The 22,090-nt window shown below is 37.2% G+C and overlaps 1 protein-coding gene across 1 annotated transcript in view; it reads left to right on the forward strand.

Annotated features, from left to right (window-relative positions):
* The window catches only part of LOC114031462 (AT-rich interactive domain-containing protein 1B-like), a 550,161-nt gene that overhangs the window by 161,268 nt on the left and 366,803 nt on the right, over positions 1-22,090 (forward strand). Inside the window, 1 exon segment of the mRNA XM_027846531.1 lies at positions 8,310-8,459. Coding sequence (XP_027702332.1) covers positions 8,310-8,459 — 150 coding nt within the window.

Below are 22,090 nucleotides of genomic sequence, written 5' to 3' on the forward strand. Positions count from 1 at the left end.
TAGGTCAGGTTGGAGTTCTTAACTGCATGCTATATCCTTTTCTCATTCCTTTAGGTTTATTGTTCTTCTTAAAATAAAAAAAATTTTTAAAACCCTTAAACTTTTAGATGTTAGATATCCTAACATGTCCATTAGATATCCTAACATAGATAGCAGTAGGATCTTTACTTAATACATTTTATTTATTATCTTCTAGTTCAATATGTTCCCCTGGATTATTGATGTAATCTGATTCTCTCATCCAGTTTGTTCAACCAAACATTAACATCTGAATTCCTTGCCATGGGGAATGTTTAATCTCTTTCCTAAAGCATGAAAAAAATATATATATATTTGATCTGGCTGTGATTTCTAAAACCAAGGTAGTTCAGTTGGGAAAAATCACATCTGTCCCAGAAATCACCCAAAATTGGATACAGTGGTTCAGGGAACTAATATATTCTCTTTAAGTACACTGACCTCCTGTTTTGTGACATTTAAATGGGGATCTGAGTCTCAAATGAAAACAAATGAAAACAAAAGTTACAGAGCTTTCCTACTGTAGTTGAGTAGTGAACTGTCATCTGTGTTTGAAGTTGCTTTTTGAGAAGTAACAATGCAGAACCTGAAACAAACTGAAATGGCCTGGAGCAAGGCACATTCATTCAGCTGATTTAGGGGCAGGACATAGGGATGGTAAAACAGTCATGTAATATTTCTTTGTTTGGATTGCATGAAGTATAATTACAGGAATTCCATGTCAAACCACAGAGAGCATTCAGAGTTTTTAACTTGTCAAGTGGGAAGGCCGTACCTAGTCAGTAAAGCAGAGATGGTTTTCGTGCCAATTTCTGGTATTTCTATGCTGTATAGCATAAACTCCTAAGATTGAAAGAATAATTAAGATGATCAGGGTCAGGAGACAGGGCACATAGGATTTGAACTTTTAATATAGAAAAAAGAAAATAAGTACTCTTCTAATCTGGTTGCTAATAATTATATTTTTGTATGTGTCTCCTTTCTCTTTACTCACATAGTTGGCACACACCTGGACTATTTTAGTCTTCTGGTTGGTCCCTCTGCCTCAAGTCTCTTTACTCAGCCATCTTCCAAAATGGTTTTCTTAAAGTGAAGATCTGACCTCCCTCCCCCCAAGTATCCCCTCCTCTAACTTGTATTGAAATTCTAGGGTCTCTCTGTTAATTCTAGGATCAATTATAAAGGACTCTTGTGTAGCTCATTCTTACCTTTGCATTCTTCTTACACTTTAGTCCCTTCCAGGTACTCCGCAGTCTAGTAACACTGTCTTCCTTGCTCTCATTCCAACATGACAGTCCATCGTTCCAACCTCATACCTTTTTATTGGCTTTCTCCATGCTTAGAATGTCTCCCTCCTCAACCCTACTTGCTGAGCTCTTTGGTGCAGTTCACTCCTATAGGGTGCCTTTCCTAGTCTTCTCTTCCTTTTCCCCCCCAAGTAACTGCTAATGACTTCCCAGTGAGATTACCTTTCTTTTACTTTCTTTATCACCTATATGTTGTTATTTCTACGTGCCGTTGCCCATTAGAATGTGAGTTCCTTGAGAGCAGAGACCATGTTTTTGCTTTTCTTTGTATCCTCATTGCTTCACACAGTGCCTGACACATGGTAAGCATTTAATAAATAGTTACTACTTAATACTTACTACTTAATAGACAATCCTGAGCTAATACTGAGCCATTGGCGTGTATCTAGCAGGGGAGGTGACATATTTAGACCTATGCTTTAGAAAAATCACTTTGGCAGCTCAAGAAGAAAGATTGGAGTGAGGAGAGACATGCAGGGAGACCAATTAGAAGTGGTAAGGGCCTGAAGTAGTGGGGTGACTGTGATTGAGGACAAGGAGCCGTGTTTAATTACTTTCTTTTTTTGTCAGTCATCATCCTATCAGCCTTCAGCAATTGTCCTATCCTTTCCCTTTCCTCCTCTAATATAGGGAAAAACAAGAAGAAAAAACCCCAAAGCCTTCTTGACATTCTTAGCTTTTCTCCTTCTTACCTTTTGTGCTCCTGAAATTCTTGCAAGACCATGCCATACTTTTGCATTCATCTTCTGTCTTTTGTCTTTGCTTCTATCTTCTGTACATGCTCCTTTAAAATATAAGTTGGCTAGTGATTTCTTTCTGTATCCATGTTGGTCTTTTTAGACAATCCATACTTTCAATCCTTATTAGAATTATTTGTCTTTGAATCTTTAGAATTTAATCCATAAGAATTTTAACACTCCCCCCACCTTCCAACCTTTGGAATTTTAGTTCATGGATCTTACTTGCTTTCTCAGAATTCTTTGAGATGTGTTTCCCCAAAATCCGGGATACATTTCTTCTCCTTTTCAATCACAAATTCCAAGTAGGAGTGGTTATTTTTACCCCAGGAACTAAGTTCTTCCAATTGCTGAGAATCAGATCCAGAGTAAAATTTCTCTTTATTGTTTTTCACCCATTGAAGGATGTAATTATTCTGACAAGTCAAGAAATTACTGACTTATCTGCGTTTATCTGAGAAAATGCACCAGTAGATATTTGGGTAACTGAGTTTTCCTGTAACTACTTTATCATGTTTCTCCTTCCTGAGATTTCTTTATAATCTTTTGCTTTTACCTTTGTGATCATTCCATTTTACCTGGTGTGGTATATTTATGTGTTTATTTCTTTTCCCTCTATTTGTTCATAAGCTTCACTGTGCGCTCCTTGGTCTCTCCCAGCCCTCCCCCCTCACCCCAAACCAAAAACAACCTAAAAAAACCCCTCCAAAGTGAAAGCAGAAGAGAGAAAGCAATGGATTGTGGGCTTGGCTTGAGACCTCCAGTCAGCTATAGAGACCTTAGATGGCTAACATTAATATAGTGTTTGCAGGGTGCCAGGCACTCTGCTCAGAGCTTTGAAATTACTAGTTCAGTTTATCCTCACAACAACCCTGAGAGGTAGATACTATTCTTCCTGTTTTACAGATGAGGAAACTGAGGCAAACGGACATTAAGTAACTTGCCCAGAGTCACACAGTAAGTGTCTGAAACTGGATCTGAATTCAGTTTTTCCTGACTCTAGGCTTAGCAGTCTAGCCACTGTGCCTCCTAGCTACCGCTCAGTTATGAATAAAAGTCTTGAGTGACAGTTGCTTTCAACCAAACAAACAAACTCTGATTCCAGATCTTGTCTGGAGATTTCCATTTATCAATTTGAGGTTGTATTTCTTATTATGTATCACAGAACATAATAATTTCTCATTATATACCATAATACTAAAGTCTCAGGTTATTTTTAGAAGGTTAATGAGTGACTCGGATTAATAGCCAAAGGCTCAGTCCTGCTCTGAGCTGGAGCAGTTTAATTATTGGATTAAGTTGGGTTGGGAGTGTTCACCGCCCCGCACATGGGTGCACACTTTAGGTATTTTGGAATTATTGTTGTACATACATGGCAGTATAACAGTTTTTAACTAATGCATAAGAGGATTAAAATAGTGAATAAAATTGGTAAGGAAATATCTGACTTTTGTATGTATACATGGTTGGCACTCTGCCCCTCATTTAAATGATTTCACTGTCAATTTCTTGTGAGAAGACTCCTCTACTAATGCAGATTAGCTCCCTTTGCTCAATAAAGATAGTTGACTGGGACGGTGAGAAGTTAAATATCTTGCCCAGATGAACACAGCTTTGTGTCAGAGGTTAGATTCTTAAATTCAAGTCTTCTGACTCCAGTCCCAACTTTAGCAATAATGGCCTCTCTGTCCACTATACCACACTCTTTGTGTGTGTGTGTGTGTGTGTGTGTGTGTAGCCTCACATATAAATCCACACCCACACATATTCACACACCTATATAAATGTTTGTTGCATTTAATGTATTTTACACATTATTTTGTCACTAGCTAAATCCATTCTTAATATGACATTGTAGCATCTTAATTATAGTAATACCTCATCTACACAGAAATTAATTTTCTATTTCCCCTACTCAAGAGAAAAAAAAAATTTGCTTTGCAAAAAGAAAGAAATTCAGGGGCATTTCATTCCCTTCTCCACCCCGCTCCTACTCATCATTATGATATTCTGTGTCATAAGGACTGTTATCTTCTGCATAGACTGTATGATGAGATCAAGTCCATCTGTTTTTATGTGATATCTCTAGGCAACCTTAGTATAGAAAAAAAAATGCTGGTGCGCTCCTCGTTTCTATTGACCAGGGTGCTGCCTCTGTGACTCAATTGTACTACCATCCTTGCTTTATTAGCTCTATCTGGTGCATAGTAGTTGAGCTGCCAAAATTTTTCTGAATCAGAGGCCTATCCATGTCACACTTTCTTGCTCAGAACTCATCAGTAAGCTTCTTCTTTCCTCTTAAAACATAAATGCCTCAGCCTGGCATTTAAAGTCTTCTACATTCTGGCTGCAAGTTACCTTTATAGACTTAATTTCATATTGCTGCCTTTCATGCAGTCTACATTTGAGACATTTGTCTTACTAGCTGTTTCCCTCGAGTCACGCCATCTCATCTCCAGCCTCCATGACTTTACACAAATTGCCCTTCTAGGCCTGGAATGTGTTTCCACCTCACCTCTGTCTTTTAGAATCCTCTGCTTCCTCCAAGGAGTCAACTTTGGCTCATCTTTCTAGTTGTCAGTATTCACTCCTTCCTCATGTTAGCTTTTAAAAATTTACACATCTTTGGGCACATTGAGTTCTCCAATGACTTTGATGACAAAGGCCATTTCAGTTTTGTCTTTGTACCCCTAATTTCCAGTAGAGTGTCTTGAACATAGGAGGCATTTAACAAAAGTTGAATTAAACATTATTGGATTATGTTGTTGCCACGATGCTCATGGGTTACTTCTATAATTTGCTGTGTTTGTATATAAAACAGAAGGCTTTTTGCCCAAGATGATCCTTCCATATTGTTTGTGTGTATTCATACAAACTGAAAAGTCAACATGTTAAAGCATAATTCATAGGGGATTTGCTGGCTCTGTTCACTGAGCTTTACAGTCTTTTTAACACTGGTAAAAGTGTTATCCTAACTGCTTCAAATGAAACTGCAAAGATGCGTGTGAAATATAGTATTAGATATCAAATCAAAACATATGGGTGTTGAACAGGAAGGATATGTGTTGTGGCGGTATTCAGAACTCTAGCTAGCATGTGGAGTTGTGTTTTATGGAAATTCTTTGGCTAGGCTCATGGTAGGGACATACATTCATTATGAGATATCAAGCTGTAAAATAAATAAAAGCAGAGAACTCAGCAGTGCCGTGAAGTGGTTTTTCAGTATGAACTTATCTGCTCAACTAATGTTGGCTTTGTGCAGCAAAAGGCTTTGGTGAGTCATTTTTTACTGATTGCAACTGAATTATTTGTGATCGGTCTTGGCAGTTTTGTGAATGCTTTACTCTAGATCCAGTCTTGAGGGATATAAATGTACTTCCCTTCCCCACATTTCCCCTTTTACCCTTTTTCTACTTGTTTCGAATTATGTTAGTATTTTTTGTTTTACTCTTCTACTTCATTTTCTCCTTGCCCATTTTGTACCAAAATACATTTTAAGTTCGTATCTGGTATTTATTATTACTTTCTTCAGTGTACGTGTTCTTCAGGTTCCTGATGGGGGCCATATTATAATACTAACAAAATTACTTCACCATTCTCTTGTCTGGAATAACTTTTGTGTCCATTTATTTTCTCTTTTTCTCCCACTCTTTATTTAAAGTACATACATGTTGATCATTACAAAATTCACATGAATTTCTTTCAGTTAAAAATAAAAACAGTTGCAGGTATTATATTTTATTGCTTAATAGCTAATTTTCATACTTCTTTGACCGATAAATTCAAGCATTCTTGTTCTCAACGAATTAGCAATGGGGAAGATTTATTGTGGTCATCTGGTTCCTTTTAGTTTTGAATTGAAGGACCATGCATTTTTCTAGACATGATTGACTCTCATTGAACACACACTATTCTAGTATTTCTAGTATCTAGCATGTTTTCTTTCTTTTTCCTTTAGCATTTCATATAAATGAGATAGACAGTTATAATGAATTTTTTTTTGTCTTTTCTAGCAGTTTGCTCTCTCAGTATTTTTCCCTCCGTCCCTTGCTTCTTCCCTGCTTTCTCATCTCTCTCTCATCTCTCCCCATCTACTGGTTCTCAGCTTGCTGCTACAATCATGGCCAAGCCTCTGACATACTTAAAAATAAAAAACAAAAACAACCCCCCCCCCTTACTAGAATATGCTATTCCTTCGAGCTATTTTTTTTGTTTCCTATATCAGCCAGACTCCTAGACAAAGGTGCTGGTTGCCTTTACTTACCTCTTCTTTACAATTGGTTTCTGACCTTTACTTTACAGTTTGGTTTCTGACCTTACCATTCAGTTGAAACGGTCCTCTCTAAAATGACCAACAATCTCTTAATTGTCCAGTCTGATGGTCTTTTCTCAGTCCTTATACCTTGATCTTTCTGCTGCATTTGACAGGGTTGACTCTTCTCCTGTATATTGACTCCTTTTTCAACACTTATCTCTCCTAGTTCTCTTTACTTATTCTTTACTCTTTATACTCCTTCTGTTATTGATCTCACCCAATCCTACGAGTTCCCATTTTGCCATAGATGAGTCTCAATCTAGGTATCTAGCCCCAGTCTCTCCCCTGAGTGCTTTAGCTCTGCATCACCAATTGCCTGTGGACGTTTCAAACATATCAAAAACAGAACTCGTGTTCTAACACCCTTCCCCCCATATGCCTCTCTTCTGGAGTTTTCTGTTTCTGTTGAGGGCATCAGCAACCATTGAGTATTCAAGATTTGCCACCTCGGTGCTATCTTCGACTCTTCATTCTTACTCACCCCTGCCAAATTCTGCTGTTTCCAAACATCTCTTGCTCCCTTCTCATTACTCACATGGCCAGTGTCTTAGTTCTGACCCTCATTAACTTTTGCCTGAACTACTGCAATAGTTTTCTGCCTCAGAGTTTTCATTCCATTCCATCCCGCAAAAAGCTGCCAAAATGATTCGCCTAATCATGTCCTACTAAGTCAGTCTAGTAGCTCCTCATTTCCTCTAGGAGAAAATAGCAACTATTATCCCTTCCCATTCTGGTCCCAGTGTCCAGAGAAGTCTTTGGACCCTTCCTGTACATTTATTACTCTTTTCCTGTACTCTCCTAGCCAAACTGGCATTCTTTCACATACCATTCTTTTTCTCATCCTTCTGTCTTTGTCCTGGCCCACTGCTGTCCCTCCCAGTCTTAGAATGTTCTCTTTACCATCGTCTGCTTCACAGATTCTCATATTTTCTACAAGACTCTGCTTAGGTACTACTAGCTTGTATGGATCCTCCAACCACTTACTGGAGGTAACCCTCTTCCTCCCTAAACTACATTGTATTTATTTTATGTTTACATCCATATATACACATTTATAATCTGTATCTACCCTGATAGAAATATAAGATTTTAGAAACCAAGTACTGTTTCATTTTTTGTTATTATACTCCTGAAAGCCTACCATCGTGCCCTACATGTAGTAGGCATTTAATAAATGCTAAATTGATTGCCACTTTCATGGTTTTATTTTGTACTTCTATTGTTTGTTGTATGCATATACAATACTACAGTTTTATAAAAGTCCTCTGTTTCAGAGGAAATGCATTCATTGTTATGGAGAAAATAATTAATGGAAGGGATTTTAGTGTAATGTTTTTATTTTAAGAAATATAATAGTGCAACATCTTTATCTTGAGGTTGAAGCACATGCACATGCATGCCACAGACATGTGTGCCATGCCATCTACTTTGGTATTCTTGCATTATGTAAAGTATAGATACCAGTGAATTATTTAGCTTTGGCTTGGTAAGATTCACTTGTATTTGAAATCTTGCATTAAAATGGTTTTACCACAATGCTTCTACTTTGTTCTCCTTCTGCTGAAATTTCTCTGTAGGTTAATTTTATGCTTAAAAGACAGTAGCTGAGCCTTTTAAATTATTTTTGAAGTCAGTATTATGGAGTTTTGTACTTTGTTGGACTAGATTTTTATTAGATTTTCAATGCTTGATTTCTGCTAGATATAACTGTTCATCAGAGTGAAGTCAGGCTGTATTAGGACTATTATTGATACTCGACACATTCATGTCAGTGTATCAATTCTTACCTAATGAATAAGAGGATTAAAAATACTGGATAAAGGATGAAACCTGCTCTTGTTTAACTTTGCTTTCTTAATGGAGACTTATGTTTGGTTTCACTTAATAATGTTACTTGATTCACATGCTTGCTTTGTCCAATTCTTCCAACAGATGCCGCCTCAGTATGGTCAGCAAGGTGTAAGTGGTTACTGCCAGCAGGGCCAACAACCATATTACAACCAGCAACCGCAGCCTCAGCACCTACCACCCCAGGCACAATATCTGTCAACACAGTCCCAGCAAAGGTACCAAACACAGCAGGTAAGCTTCATGGCGATAATCAACTTGGGTATATGTTATATTTGATATAATGACTAATTTTGTAAAGTCTTTTTTCCCTGATGACTTTGAACATTTTCAAGTTATGTGAAATTGAAAAGAATGCAAATAACATGGTCATGACAACAGACAAAAGATGATTGTTCCTCCCTCGGGTGCCATGTTCATATTTATTTTGATGTCATTGTGTGGTAGATCGCAACGAGGCAGAGAAACTGAGGCCCAAGAGATTTAAGTCTTACCTAGGCTACACCATAAGGATACGGCAGAACTAGAAAAGCACTCTCCTCACACAATCTGACAAATGAATGAGCAAGGGGAGCATTAACTGTCTGATAGTTGTCATATTTTAATGAGTGCTACAAAATAAAGTTGAGGTCACTTAAAGGAAGGGTCACATGTAAATTTACTATGAAATGGAAGCCTAGTAGGCTGGACTAGAAGGTTTCCGAGGTCTCTTCCAAGTTACAAGAGCTAGTAGAAGGAAGAACTAACTATTCGAAAATTACAGCTGTCTGAAAATGGAATGAGCTGACTCTTGGTGCAGTGAATCTGATGCTCCTGTTCAGGGAGGCTATTCATAAAGAAACTGGATGTTGTCGAGGGGGTTTATCAGTAAGTGATGGGAGGCCATGTGGACTGCTGCAGTTTGAGTCAGAAGAACTGGGTTCAGATTTCATCTCTGTGATCTCTCGGGCAACTTACTTATCAGAGGGTCAGAGAGATCTGTAAAATCTTAGACTAGATCTGGGGTTCTTAAGCTTTGATCTGTGAACTTTTTTTTTGTTTTGGATAATTAGATTTTAATATAATTGATTTGCTTTGTAACCTCGTTTTTTAAAAATTTTATTTGTTTTAAAACATTATTCTGACAAGGGGGTCTACAAGTGGCCAAAATGGTCCATAACATAAAAAAAAATTTACAAGCCCCTGGACCAAGTTGCGTCTTAGGTTCTTTCATGATCTGAAGTTCTCATCCTCTCTGATCCTGACTTTTCAGATCCCTTAAAACTCCAGGATTCCATGGAATTATATTCCAAGATCCTCTGTATCTCCATCTACTTTTACTAATAACAGATATCCAGGAATGGAATGTCACCTCTTGAGGTGGTAAATTCCTGTCCCTAGAGCAGTGTTCAGATGACTGACTTTCTGAGTTGTTTAGAGTGGATTCACACGGCTAGGGGTTAATCTGGAGAACTTCTAGGGAATTTTCTAACTCTGACATTCTGTAGTTTTTTGATAAGCCAGAGCTATTGGTTTCATGTGTTTACGCTGTAAATTGGAGGTCAGTCTGCTATTGCAGTTACTTAATTTATATTTTGTAAAATAGATCTTTACGTGGCAATTCTCATGCTCCTCTGCTAATATATGTACACTGATCCAGACAGTTTAAAACTGTCCTGCTTAACTCAACTTGGCACCTTAGAATTCCAGTGTTGACTGGTGGAATAAATTGAAAGGTGGTGGAAGGGATTTTATGCTAGTGAAGGGGGCATGCACAGCTGGTCCAGCTTGGATTGAAATTGTCTAGAGGACCAAAGTAAAGGGCAGGGCCTTGTGGGGCATAGAGATCTATGGTAGATTTGTAAGTTAGAAACCATATTGTTCTTTTCTTGTGTCCACCATAGCACCTAGCTTAGTGCTTTACCCCATAGCAGTCACTAAATAAAAATTTGTTGGATCAACTAATTGATCCTGTAAGAAAGACAGATAGCAACTTCTGTCTCCTTTTGGTAAGGAATGGCTGTACTTAGATGTACGCTATTGCCACTTGTAATGCCAAATACAGAAGAGGTTTTCTTTATTATTCTCATACTTAGTTCAGAGAAAATAAAATTCCATTGGAGGTCACATCTAAATTATTCCTGTTCTTTTTTCCTCCTTATGGCCATGTGTGAAGTTTCGGAAGCACAGAATGGAAAGAGTTGCTTGGGTTACTAGATAGGTAGCAGAGTGATGTCAGTCATTTCATGTTCTTTGGCATTTGAGTTGTGTGCCTCATAAAAACCATTAATGAAAATGCTTTTGCCAAGGCTTATATTGGTGAATAGTTTTATTGATCATTAGATATTGTCATTTGGCACATGAAGTGGCTGTTTTTAACCTTTCAAGTTTCTTCATCGTTTGTTTTTGTTTTTGTTTTTTTTAAAGGCAAGCACTTCCTCATCAACACACTGTTGCTTCTGGCAATGTCATTCATCATGTAGTGGCATATAAACAAACAACTGCTTCAGTTGTTTTTTAAGTATTAACGTTCTAAAAGTAATCTTACATTTTTATTTTGTTAAGTAATCACTCCTTTTGATTGTCTTCATTAAATGGTTCTGGTTCAGTGTTAATTCTTAGACATGTAGAAGGAAAACCAAGAGAACAGAGTCACAAAAACCCACATAGGAGAAAACATCCGGGAAGAGATTGAGGTCTACAGGTTTTGTGCTCCTGAGAGGTCAAGAAGGATGAGGATTAAGAAAAGGCTCCCCCGAGGTTTGTCAATTAAGAGATTACTGGTAACTTTGGAGGGAGTGTTTTTAACTGTGTGATGAGGTGAGAAGCCAGATTACAGTAGGTTTAGAGGTGAGATAGAGGAGAAGTGGAGAGACATTAGATGGCTATTTCTAGAAGCTTGCATGAGGAAGTTAGGAGAAATACAGTATGAGAACTAGTGGACGTGGAAGTGTGTAATGAGGGTCATTGGTGTTTAAGGATGAGCGAGGCTTCAGTATCTTTCTAGATACCAAGGAAGGAATCAGTAGATAAAGAGATTGAAGATTAGAGAGAGGGGGGTAGCAAGCGATGAAAGTTGGGGCAATCTGCTAGATATGGCAGATGGATTGGATCCAAGGGTTGATTGATTGTTGTCCTTCGTTCTCTGAGAGGACTATAATGACATCACTATGTTAGGGGTCAAGGTACAGTGTGTCTGACTGTGACTGATCAGACCAATACCAGCTCAAAAGGCTCTACTACAGTCAGGCACAAATAGTCCATGTGAACATTAGAAGCTAATAGGAAAATAAATTTATGGGATAAAGAAAGTGATAACCCTGAAAGCAGGTAACCTTGTTGTTGTTCAGTCACATCTGACTCTTCATGACCTCATTTGGGGTTTTCTTGGCAAAGATGCTGGAGTGGTTTGCTATTTCTTTCTCTAGCTCATTTTACAGATGAGGAGACTGAGGTAAACAGGGTTGATTGACTTGTTTTGGGTCACATAAGTTAGTAAGCGTCTGAGGCCAGATTTGAAGTCAGGTCTTCCTGCCTCCAGACCCTGCACTCCATTCACTGTGTCACCTAGCTGCCCAAGCAGGTAACAAGAGGCAAAATAGATGGATGATGATCTCAGTGAATAACAGCTCACATTTATGTAACAATTTAAGTTATTAAAAAAACCTTTTTTTAATTTTATAACACTTTGACATATAGGTACTATACACTTTATTATCATTCTTTTACAGATTTAGAAGGTCCAAGAGGTTATGTGATTCACTTAGGGTCAGAGTTTTTGAATGATAGGCATAGAAAGGCTTTGCTCTTCTTGGGACTCCAAATTCATTGCTGTTTTCTTTTCTTTTTTTTCTTTTCTTCCTTTTTTTTTTTTAAAGGCAATTGGGGTTAAGTGACTTGCCCAGGGTCACACAGCTAGTAAGTGTCAAGTGTTTGGTATGAGGCCCGATTTGAACTCAGGTCCTCCTGACTTTAGGGCCGGTGCTCTATCCACTGTGCCACCCAGCTGCCCCTTCATTGCTGTTTTCACCAAACCATCCTACTTCTTTTATAAAAACACAGAAAATCCACTCAAACCAATAATGTTTGAATCAAGTATGAACTGAGGGTGTTAACCAAAGAGAAAGAACTACTTGTTTTCATTGAAATGACCTCCACAAGCAGTGCTTAGGCATAATTAATAAATAGATTAAGACTTAAAACCAAGCCTTGTGAATTTCAGTTCATTGCAATAAGAATTACACTCTTAAAATTAAGCTGAAAATAATTCAGTCTTTGGTAATTTAGAGGGTAGTTCAGGATCTCATGTGCCTTAGGGTCATCATTACAAACATCACTATATTGTAGGAGACTTTGAAAACGATTATGTCTGGCCTTGAGTATTTGTATTATCATGTGAAGGGTCTATGATTAGTCATATATTCCTAAAAGTCAACAGAAAACCTGCTTACAATATAATATCCTTGTTACATAGGGTCTCAGAGAAGTCCAGCAGTATGTGTAAGGCTTATCTAACTTAAGAGACTGTATAGAAAACTTTTTTTTTTTTTAAATGCTTGTTGTTTAGAGTTGTCTGTGGGCTATCTTCCTGGTTTTGGGATTTGTTGCCTTATTTCTTCGAGATGCTCACAACTTGTTAAGCAGTTATGTAAGGTTTAGTTTAGGGGTATTTTTGTAGTGACTGTTATAATTACTTGTTCCTATGACCACCTGTTTTTACTGAGGACATCACTACTGCTCTATTATGCTGTAATATGCAAATGATAGATTATATTTTGAATGGGTGTTGAGTATATTTTACCCATCAGGCTTGGTAATTAACTGACAATTTAAGTATAGTTTTCTTTAACACAAAATGAGTAATGGATGCTGCATTTTTATGTTGACAGAATATCTTTATTGCTCTATTTTAAAAATTATATGTGTTTCTTTTAATATTTTAAACCAAATGTATAACTTTAAATAATTTCCCTTCTATATTTAGAAATGACACAGATTGAGAAACTAATGTATTGATAGATGATTTTAAATGTTATAATTATTTGGTGGCTTACTGATATTAAAGCATAATATAGAGTTTATCTTTCAAGTTAATTATAACAAAATACCTTAAGTGCATATATGTTTCTTTAATATACTGTTTAGCATTTTGCTCAAAGTGGAATATGTAGGAACAAATCTTTCATTGAATAAATATTTATTGTTTGTTCACTTAAGGAAAAAACTATTTCCTCTAGCAATATATTTGTAGTTTGATTCACTATTTTGTGGTGCTTTGGATCTTCTTGGGTTGAGTTTTTTTCCCCTAAATCCATATTATTACTATGTAAATTGTTAAATGCCATAGAAATGAAAGTTTATTATTTTTATTGTGATTATTATTGTTAACATGAAATTTCTCATCTTTTCAGTGGAGTTGTGATAAAAAGATTTTCAGATAAGTCACTATTGTTGAATTATTCTTTTATTTTTAATTTTCTATGGATTGTTACACAAGCAAATAAAATTGCTGCCTGTTGGAGTTGAACATAAGAATTAGGGTATAAAGTCATCTTCTGCAGTCTTATTGAAAGGCTTACCATACGCTTATATCCTTGGTAAAATTCTACAAGTAGGTGAGTCCGCAGGAATGATTTGTTCCCACATGATTTTGATATCCTCTTCTAGGTTTCTACATTTTCAAGCTTTTCTTCCTTGGAGGTTAGGAATGTTTGATATGGAAGTATATTTTAAAAAGATTGATCTTATGTTTCATGGATAAATGTTAAATCCAGGTAATTGTTGATAGCAACTTGGTCTTAAATTCCTCTTTCTGTGAAATTTATTGAGTTCTAAAGGATTTTTTTGAGATTTATATTTGTGGTATTGGGATTTGTGATGTTTCAAGGATAGACAAGCTTCTGATGGTGTAATACCAACTGCCACCTTGATGAGAATTCAAGAGGTGCTAAATTTGTGTATCCTGTATCAGTATGTATTTTTCTTTTTACCATTCCCTTGAATAATTGGCATTGATTGTGAATTTCGGTTTACTTAAGAAGACATCTCTTCTATAATTCTAGTGGTGATGAACTGTCCCCAATTGCCATCATAAATCTCTAACTTCCCCTAAGAAATATGCACAACTCAACTATTTGTTTGGTCTTCCAATTGCCATCATAAATCTCTGACTTCCCCTAAGAAATATGCACAACTCAACTGTCTGTTTGGTCTTCTGTTTACATGTTATTTGCCGAGTTTGAAAGGCTATTGCCTCTCAACTGCCTTTACATTCTTATGTTTGATCCCAGCCATTCCATGTGCTCTTTCTGGAGGGAAATCACTGAAGTATATTTGACAAACCCAATATAGTATAATTGATGTCAGCCTTTATTCTTGCCTGGTGAAGTGAAATCTTCTTGTTGCAAAAGTATTCCAGTGGATTTTTGAATTTCTTATTGTGTGCTCCTAGGATTTTTTTTTTTGCTCTCTAGTTCTCCCCCCCTCCCCCTCCCTTTTTTTTTTTTTGGTGAGGAAGTGTTCAACTTTCTTTGTTGAAACAAAGTTGAAGCAAAGTGCCTTTGGGTGATGAGCCCTGTAGTATGTTAATATTTTATGTTGTTTTGTTGGGATACTTTCCAACAAACAAATATTTATTGAATGAAACAAATGAAGACTGGTATTGTGTAGGTGTTAATTGCTTTTCACATGTTCTTCCCATTAAGCTTTGATTTCAGGATTCCAATAAGTCTTTTAACATATTCAACCATGGCTGATATAGCTTTATGATCAGTTTATCCTGCCTCAAGGAGTCCTAATGTATTTGTAAGCTACGCCCATTTGGCCTTTGATTCTCCTTGATTCTGCATTTAGGTTTGAAACTTTGTGTCTTTATCTTTCCTTGGTCTGTGTTAAGAAATTTACACTTAACAGATCCAAATTACATTTTTATGTTATTTGGAGGAAGATTGCAAGAGATGAAAAAGCTGTTTTCAGGTGTGTAACCATATAGCTTGATATCATCTAACTACACATCTACTGCTTAGTGCTTATTGAGATATTTTGGTTTGATTCCCTCTTTAACACTGGAGCTATGTTTAGCTCTGTTTTTGAATGTATTTAAGGCTAGACATATGCATAATGGGTGTCGGTTACCCCAGTGACAAATCCCACATTGTGCATTGGTTGTGGCGTGTTTTAAATACAGAAGGGTTTTCCATGTGTACCTCACTATACTGGGGTCTGTTTTGTGTATTTGTAATACATGAACAAGCTACGAGTACTGAACTGAGTTCAAGTCTTTGTGAGAGTCAGTTAAAAGAGCCATTATTGCATTAATAATAAGTTGCTCTTTATACCTGTGGTATGTTTTGACATACCTTTTTTGCTCTTCATCTAATGTATTGTTTTTGTTTTTTTGTAAGTGTATTTTTTTTTTGGAGGGGGGCATACAAGTTGTGAGTGCTTCACATAAAGTAAATAAACACATAATTTGCCTATTGGAGGATTCATTGGTGTTTTTATCTTTTGGTAGCTCAGATGATCTCTGAAAAAATACCATATTTTATATCAGTTATCCTTAGCATTATTGTGTTTTGGTGTTTTAAAGGGAGAACATTTTCCTCCATGTTGACATCCGATACTCTAATCTTTTCATTACACTTGGGTCTACATGGTATATTTTCAATATTATGAACAAAGTATATGGTGGTGGTGTTTATTCCTATTATTACTTTTTTCTTTTTTTTGGTGAGACAATTGGGGTTAAGTGACCTGCCCAGAGTCACACAGCTAGTGAGTGTTGTGTCTGAGGCAGGATTTGAACTCAGGTCCTCCTGACTCCAGGGCCAGTGCTCTATCCACTGCACTACCTAATTGCCCCTATTGCTATTATTACTGATTGTGCTAATTTTAATGTTATTTTAAGATTAAATATCTGGGCAAGTGAATGTTGACATGATAGTGGTAGAAGATGATCTGAACAGCAATTTCTGTTTTGATTGTTTCCTCATGAGAAATTTTTAAGGACTAAAAATAAGCTGTGCTTATTTTACTTTAAATAAAATATTAAGATGACACCTTGAACTTTGTGATCCTGTAGAACTCAGTAGAGTGTCCATAAATTTGGAGGAAAGAGAACAGCTACATTGCTGCTGTCATTAGAATTTGTGTAGGTAGGACTGGTAATGGTTTTCAGGTTGTCTGGTCTAAGCTTTTTCTATAGAGCAGAAATAAAAATTCTCCTGAAAACTAGTCCTTTCAAATGGTAGAAATGATTATTTGGTCTTGTGACCACCTGAAGGCTTTTCCAGAGGTTTTGAAATAATGTCATAGTTGGTCAATAGACATTTATTAAGCTCTTAGTACTTGGCAGGCACTGTGCTAACCTCTGGGCATACCGATAGGAATAAGAAGATGGTTCTTGCCCTCTAGGAGCTTACAGTTTAGTGGGGGAAGAGAACATATAAAAGGAAGCTGTATAGGGGTAGGGAAAGAACCTTGGTAGGGGCATGATCCAGAAGTTCAAAGAAATTCCAAAGCAGTACTGAGTAGGAAAACATTGTTTTTTTCATTTGTAGAGGTTGGAAGATTTGTGATATTAAAACTTGAGGATAAATTCATTTTAGTTTGATCAACTATATCCCAGCTTGAAAAATAAAAGTGGTTCAGAATTCTGGATATCTATCACTCTCTCATTTCCTATGTAAGCAGGTAGTATGCTGGACCTGGATTCAGGAAAACCTGCATTCAGATCCAGCTTCAGACGCTTTATAAGCTATGATCCTGGACAAGTTACTTAAACTCACATTTCCTCAGTTTCCTTATCTGAAAATGAGCATAACAATAGCACTTACTGTCATTCAGGGTTTCAGTGCCTGGCACTCAGTAGAGGTTTAATAAATACTTGTTCCTCTGAGGCCAGTCTCTTCATTGGGAACCAAGGCAAATAGACACATAGAGGAAAGACAGTTTCTGGACCTTACAGGAAGCCCAGTAGAAAGCTGCGGCATGCTTAAGGGGATTTTCTTGAGGGCTCCAAGAAGGAGAGAAAAGGACTTCCAAGCAGAAGTTCTCCTCAGGGTCACCTTCTTTATTCTAAGCTTGAACTTACCTTCCCTGGAGTCTCTGTGCACTGGTGGGAGTGAGAGCCCTAGGTGTAAAGGGATGTTTTGTTACCAGTTGTTCTTACCTCTTTCTAAAAGCTAATGAAATCTGGTTGTCTAATTGATAAGCAGTGGGAGAAGCACAGAAGTGGGGGCTAAAAAACTACACTCAGCTATTGAAGGGAGAAGTGGTAGCTGGCCAATGGGGACCCCAATATAAGCCCAGAGCCTTCATCACATTCAGTACAGTGCTTTGCACATAGATGTTAATTGAAATTTATTAAATTTGGATTGCAGTTCTGGAAAAAATAAATAAATGCTCGTTCCTTCTCCTTTCCTTTTCCCTTCCCCTTCTTACAAGACCTAGTTCAGAATTTGTGTCTGCTAGGAAGCCCTTCCAGATAAATTTAACTAGCAGACCTATTTTCTTTAAAAATTCTTCATGCTTTACTCAATATTGTGTGCTATTGTTGTTCAGTCGTTTCAGTGGTGTCTGACTCTTTGTGACCCCATTTGGGGTCTTCTTGGCAAAGATCCTGGAGTAGTTTGACATTTCCTTCTCCTGCTCATTTTACAGATGAAGAAGTAAGGCAAATAGGGTCACACAGCTAGTAAGTGTTAAGAGTCTGAGGCTGCGTTTGAACTCGGGTCCTCCTGACTTCAAGGCCAGAGCTCTTTTCACTGTGCCACCTAGCTGCCCCTTTGGTATGGTTCTTAAGTGTAACACCTCAGTTTGAATACCTGTGCAATGTTAAATATTCTTAATAAAATTAGATATTTCTAGAATGTATTGGTACTTTTAAAAGGGTATTTTTTAAGAATACTGTCTGGATCATAGAATTATGAAGAACCTGTAAAGTATGATATAGTTTATGGGAAAGGGTGAAGTAGGATAAAGATTTCAATATAGCAGAATTTAAAAATGTGGCCAGATATCCCCCTTTTAATAAGACAAACCTGGTTTGGGTGACTTGTATTACTGGACAAGTTTCTAATTAATTTATTGAGCTTTCATTCTTTCCATGATAAACTCAGAGCTGCTCATATGGAACTTGCCTTTAAATTTGCCTGGTCTGTGTTCTAGGAAAGGAGTCTTAGGCCCCCAGCAACAGGAAAACATCTCTAGAAAATTATCACCGTTGTAATTTTAAAAAAACATTAAACCCATTTTTATTGATATCTTTTTTAACATCACCATAACCTCCCCGCCTTTTAACATCTCCATAACCTCCCCACCCCAATCCTACAACTCTCTCCCTTCAAGAGAGCTATCCCATGTTTTTGGGATAAAAATATAATAATATAAAATAATTTTTTTTCAAACAAAAAAGAAAGAAAAAAGGTAGTACTGATCAGTACAGTTTTTCCCCTCCATATTGTGGGGGTTTAGAGGTGTGGCACCCCTGTGATCTGGAAAATCCCTGTAAAATATTTTGGCTCTCCATACCAGAGAAGTCTGATTTTTTTTCTTTTTCTTTTATGAGGTATTTACAGTGCCTTATTGTATAATTTGTGTTAAGTATTTGGACGTAAGCTCTGTGTTATCTGCTGGCCTTTGCATGTTGTTTGTGGCTTCTGCAAAACTCCCCCAAATTCCCATTTAATTTCTTATTCTGACCTGTGACATATTGAAACTGTGATGGGGAAAGCTGCGATGTAGAAGGAATAACTGTGCATCCCCAAATCCTGAAAATGCAGGCAATGTACACTTGTGAACCTCAACTGCTGTAAAGAAGTGAAGAGTGAATGTCTTCTCTTATCTCCTGTTCTTTATAATTTTACAACATTCACTTTTTTTATATATGTGGTTTTCTGTTTACATTGTTGTAGATCTTGTTTTCTTAGCTCTGTTTACTCTGCATCAGTTCATGTAGGTCTTTTGTGTTTCTCTATATTAATTACATCTATCATTTCTTACCATACAATAGTATTTCATTACATTCATGTACCACAATTTGTTTAGCCATTTCTCGGCCCAATTCTATCTACTTTGTTTCCAATTCTTTGCTATCACATAAAGTGGTACTACAAATATTTTGTTGTATATGAAGAATTTCTTCTTATCACTGTCTTTTAAACGTACTAACTTTCATTACCTACTGTATCTTTGCTTTCAGGTACATTGATAGCAGAAGAGAGAAATCTAGACTTAACTCTGTTTGCTGTCTTACTTACCGATGTCTCAGAACAGGCATAAACTTCCCCAGAGGCAGCTGGGTTGCACAATGGATAGAGTGTGGGAATTGAGTCAGGAAGAAATGAATTCAAGCCTGTCCTCAGATACTTGCTAGCTTTATGATCCTGGGAAGGTCACTACCTCTTTTTGCTTCTGTAAACTGTAAAATTGGGGTTACAGCACCTACCCCACAGGGTTGTTGTATTAAATGAGGAAATATTTGTAAAGTGTTTAGCACAGCATTGGGATATAATGGCGTCTATGTAAATGCTTATTCTGTGATAATAAAAACAATTCTCGTTCAGTTTGCACATATAAGATATATCATATGATGGGTTTATTCCTTTAATAGTTATTTTCTGAGCATCTGTTAAGTATATGTCAAAGTGCTAGGTGCTGTGTGGAAAAGCCTGCTTTCATGTCATTGTTGGTGTAATGAGGGGCACATGATATGCATACGTTGTGACCAAGTGTATTGTGAAAGTACAATAATAAAAGCACAGAGTGCTGTGTGGTTGTTACAGGCCCTTATGTTTGGGAGGTAACAGAAGACTTATTAGAGGAGCTGACCCAAGACCTGAGACTTGAGGAATTGGTGAGATGGGTGAGATGGGTGACATCTGGTCCACGTGGCCCAGAGGGAGAGAGGTAGACAGAGCATTGTGAGGGAAAATGTAACATAGGTATGTGTGTATGTGTTTTCAAAACTTTGTAGTGTCCCTCTATCACAACAACCCTGCCAGGTAGATGGTATAAACATTATCTCCCCTATTGTATGGATGGACAAACAGGATACATAGTGATTAAATGACTTTTCTGAGATCCCACAGCTAGTCAGTGTCAGAGTTGAGGATTTGAACCCAGGTTCTTGTGGCTTGAGATTCTCCATTATTTTCAGTATCCCACATTGTGAGAAATAAAGCTAAGAAAGTAGGATGGGGCCAAATTAGAGAGAATTTTGATGTGCATGAAGAACTTAAGCTTCATTTTGTAGGTATTAAGTAACCATTGGAAAGTTTTTAATTGAGTAAGGTGGTAGATGATGTCATGCTCTTTAGAAATATGGTTCTGGCAACAGTATGTTGGGATGAATCAGAATGACAGAGAAAGTGAAGGCACCAAATCCGATTGAGAAACTATTGTACTTAGGCCAACTAGACATCTCAGATTGGAGAGATGGCAGTAGGAAAAGAGAAAGGGATAGATGAAGATGATGATGGTGGTGGTAGCTAATATTTATATAGCACTTACTATGTGCTAGACACTGTGCTAAGAGCTTTGCAATTATCATCTCATTTGATCCTCAGCAACAAACTCTGGAAGAAAAATTCTATTATTGTCCCCGTTTTATAGATAAGGAAACTGAGGCAAACATATAAGAGGCATTGCAAATGTAGAAATAATAGGTTTTGGATTGAATGACCAGGGCACATATCCAGTCTAAATCTTGCCTTTCCTTGTTACCATAAAAGATACTTTTCTTTCATATATATAATCCCCACTTCTCACCACTCATACACCCATGGTCCTAGTATATCTTTGTCTGATTTGTGTATATTTTGGTTTCCCTAAAGTGCAGCTTATCCCATGTCATGTATCCTACCCAGTAAACTTTAGTGATCTCATGATTAACTGTAGGACCAGTTAGTTAGTAAACCAGTACTTTTTAAGCACAGAGTATGAGCCAATCATATGGCTAAGTGCTGAGAATATAATGAAATTGAAAATACTCTCTACACTCAAGGATCTCACATTTTAATGGTTCGGAAGGCAACATGCAGATAAACATAGACATAGATGCACACACGCGCGTGCGCACACACACACACACACAGACTGTTACTAGAAGGAAATCTAAGAGCAGGAAAGAGGAACTAGTAAAGTTCAATATTGCTAGATTGCAAAGAATATACAGAGAAGTATAAGAAGACCAGAAAGGTAGGACAGGGCTAAATTTGGAAAGATTTTGAGTTCCAAATTTTTCTCCCTTCCTGCCCTCCCCCTTCTCCAAGACAGCAAGCAATCTGATATTGGTTATACATGTGCAGTCATGTGAAACATATTTCATATTGTCATGTTGTAAAAGAAGTGACAGAACAAAAGAGGAAAAAAATGAAAAAACAAAGAAAAAAAGTGAAAATAGTAAGCTTCCGATCTGCACCAGACTCCATCAGTTCTTTCTCTGGATGTGGATTGCATTTCCCATCATGAGTCTTTTAGAATTGTCTTGGATCATTGTATTGCTGAGAAGAGCTAAGGTGATCATAGTTGATCATCGCACAATGTTACTCTTACTGTGTACAATGTTCTCCTAGTTCTGCTCACTTTACTCAGCATCAGTTCATGTAAGTCTTTCCAGGTAGGCAAAGCATTTTATATCTGAGTGTAGATTAGATTGAAGTGAGGAGAGACTTGAGGCAGGGAGCTGAGCCCGAGGGCTTTTGCAATCCCCTAGGTGTGAGATGATGAGGGCTTGCACTCTGTTGGAGGCTATGTAATGAGAGAAAACATATATAAGATATGCTGTGAATATAAAAACAAAAAGACTTAAACCATTCATATCCTATCCCCCTCCTACCATTCCAGTCTTCTTACGCCTTACTCATTTGCACGTAGTCTTCGATACA

This window comes from Vombatus ursinus, unplaced genomic scaffold (assembly GCF_900497805.2).
Source record: "Vombatus ursinus unplaced genomic scaffold, bare-nosed wombat genome assembly UNPS02015175.1, whole genome shotgun sequence".
Classification (NCBI taxonomy): Eukaryota; Metazoa; Chordata; class Mammalia; order Diprotodontia; family Vombatidae; genus Vombatus; species Vombatus ursinus.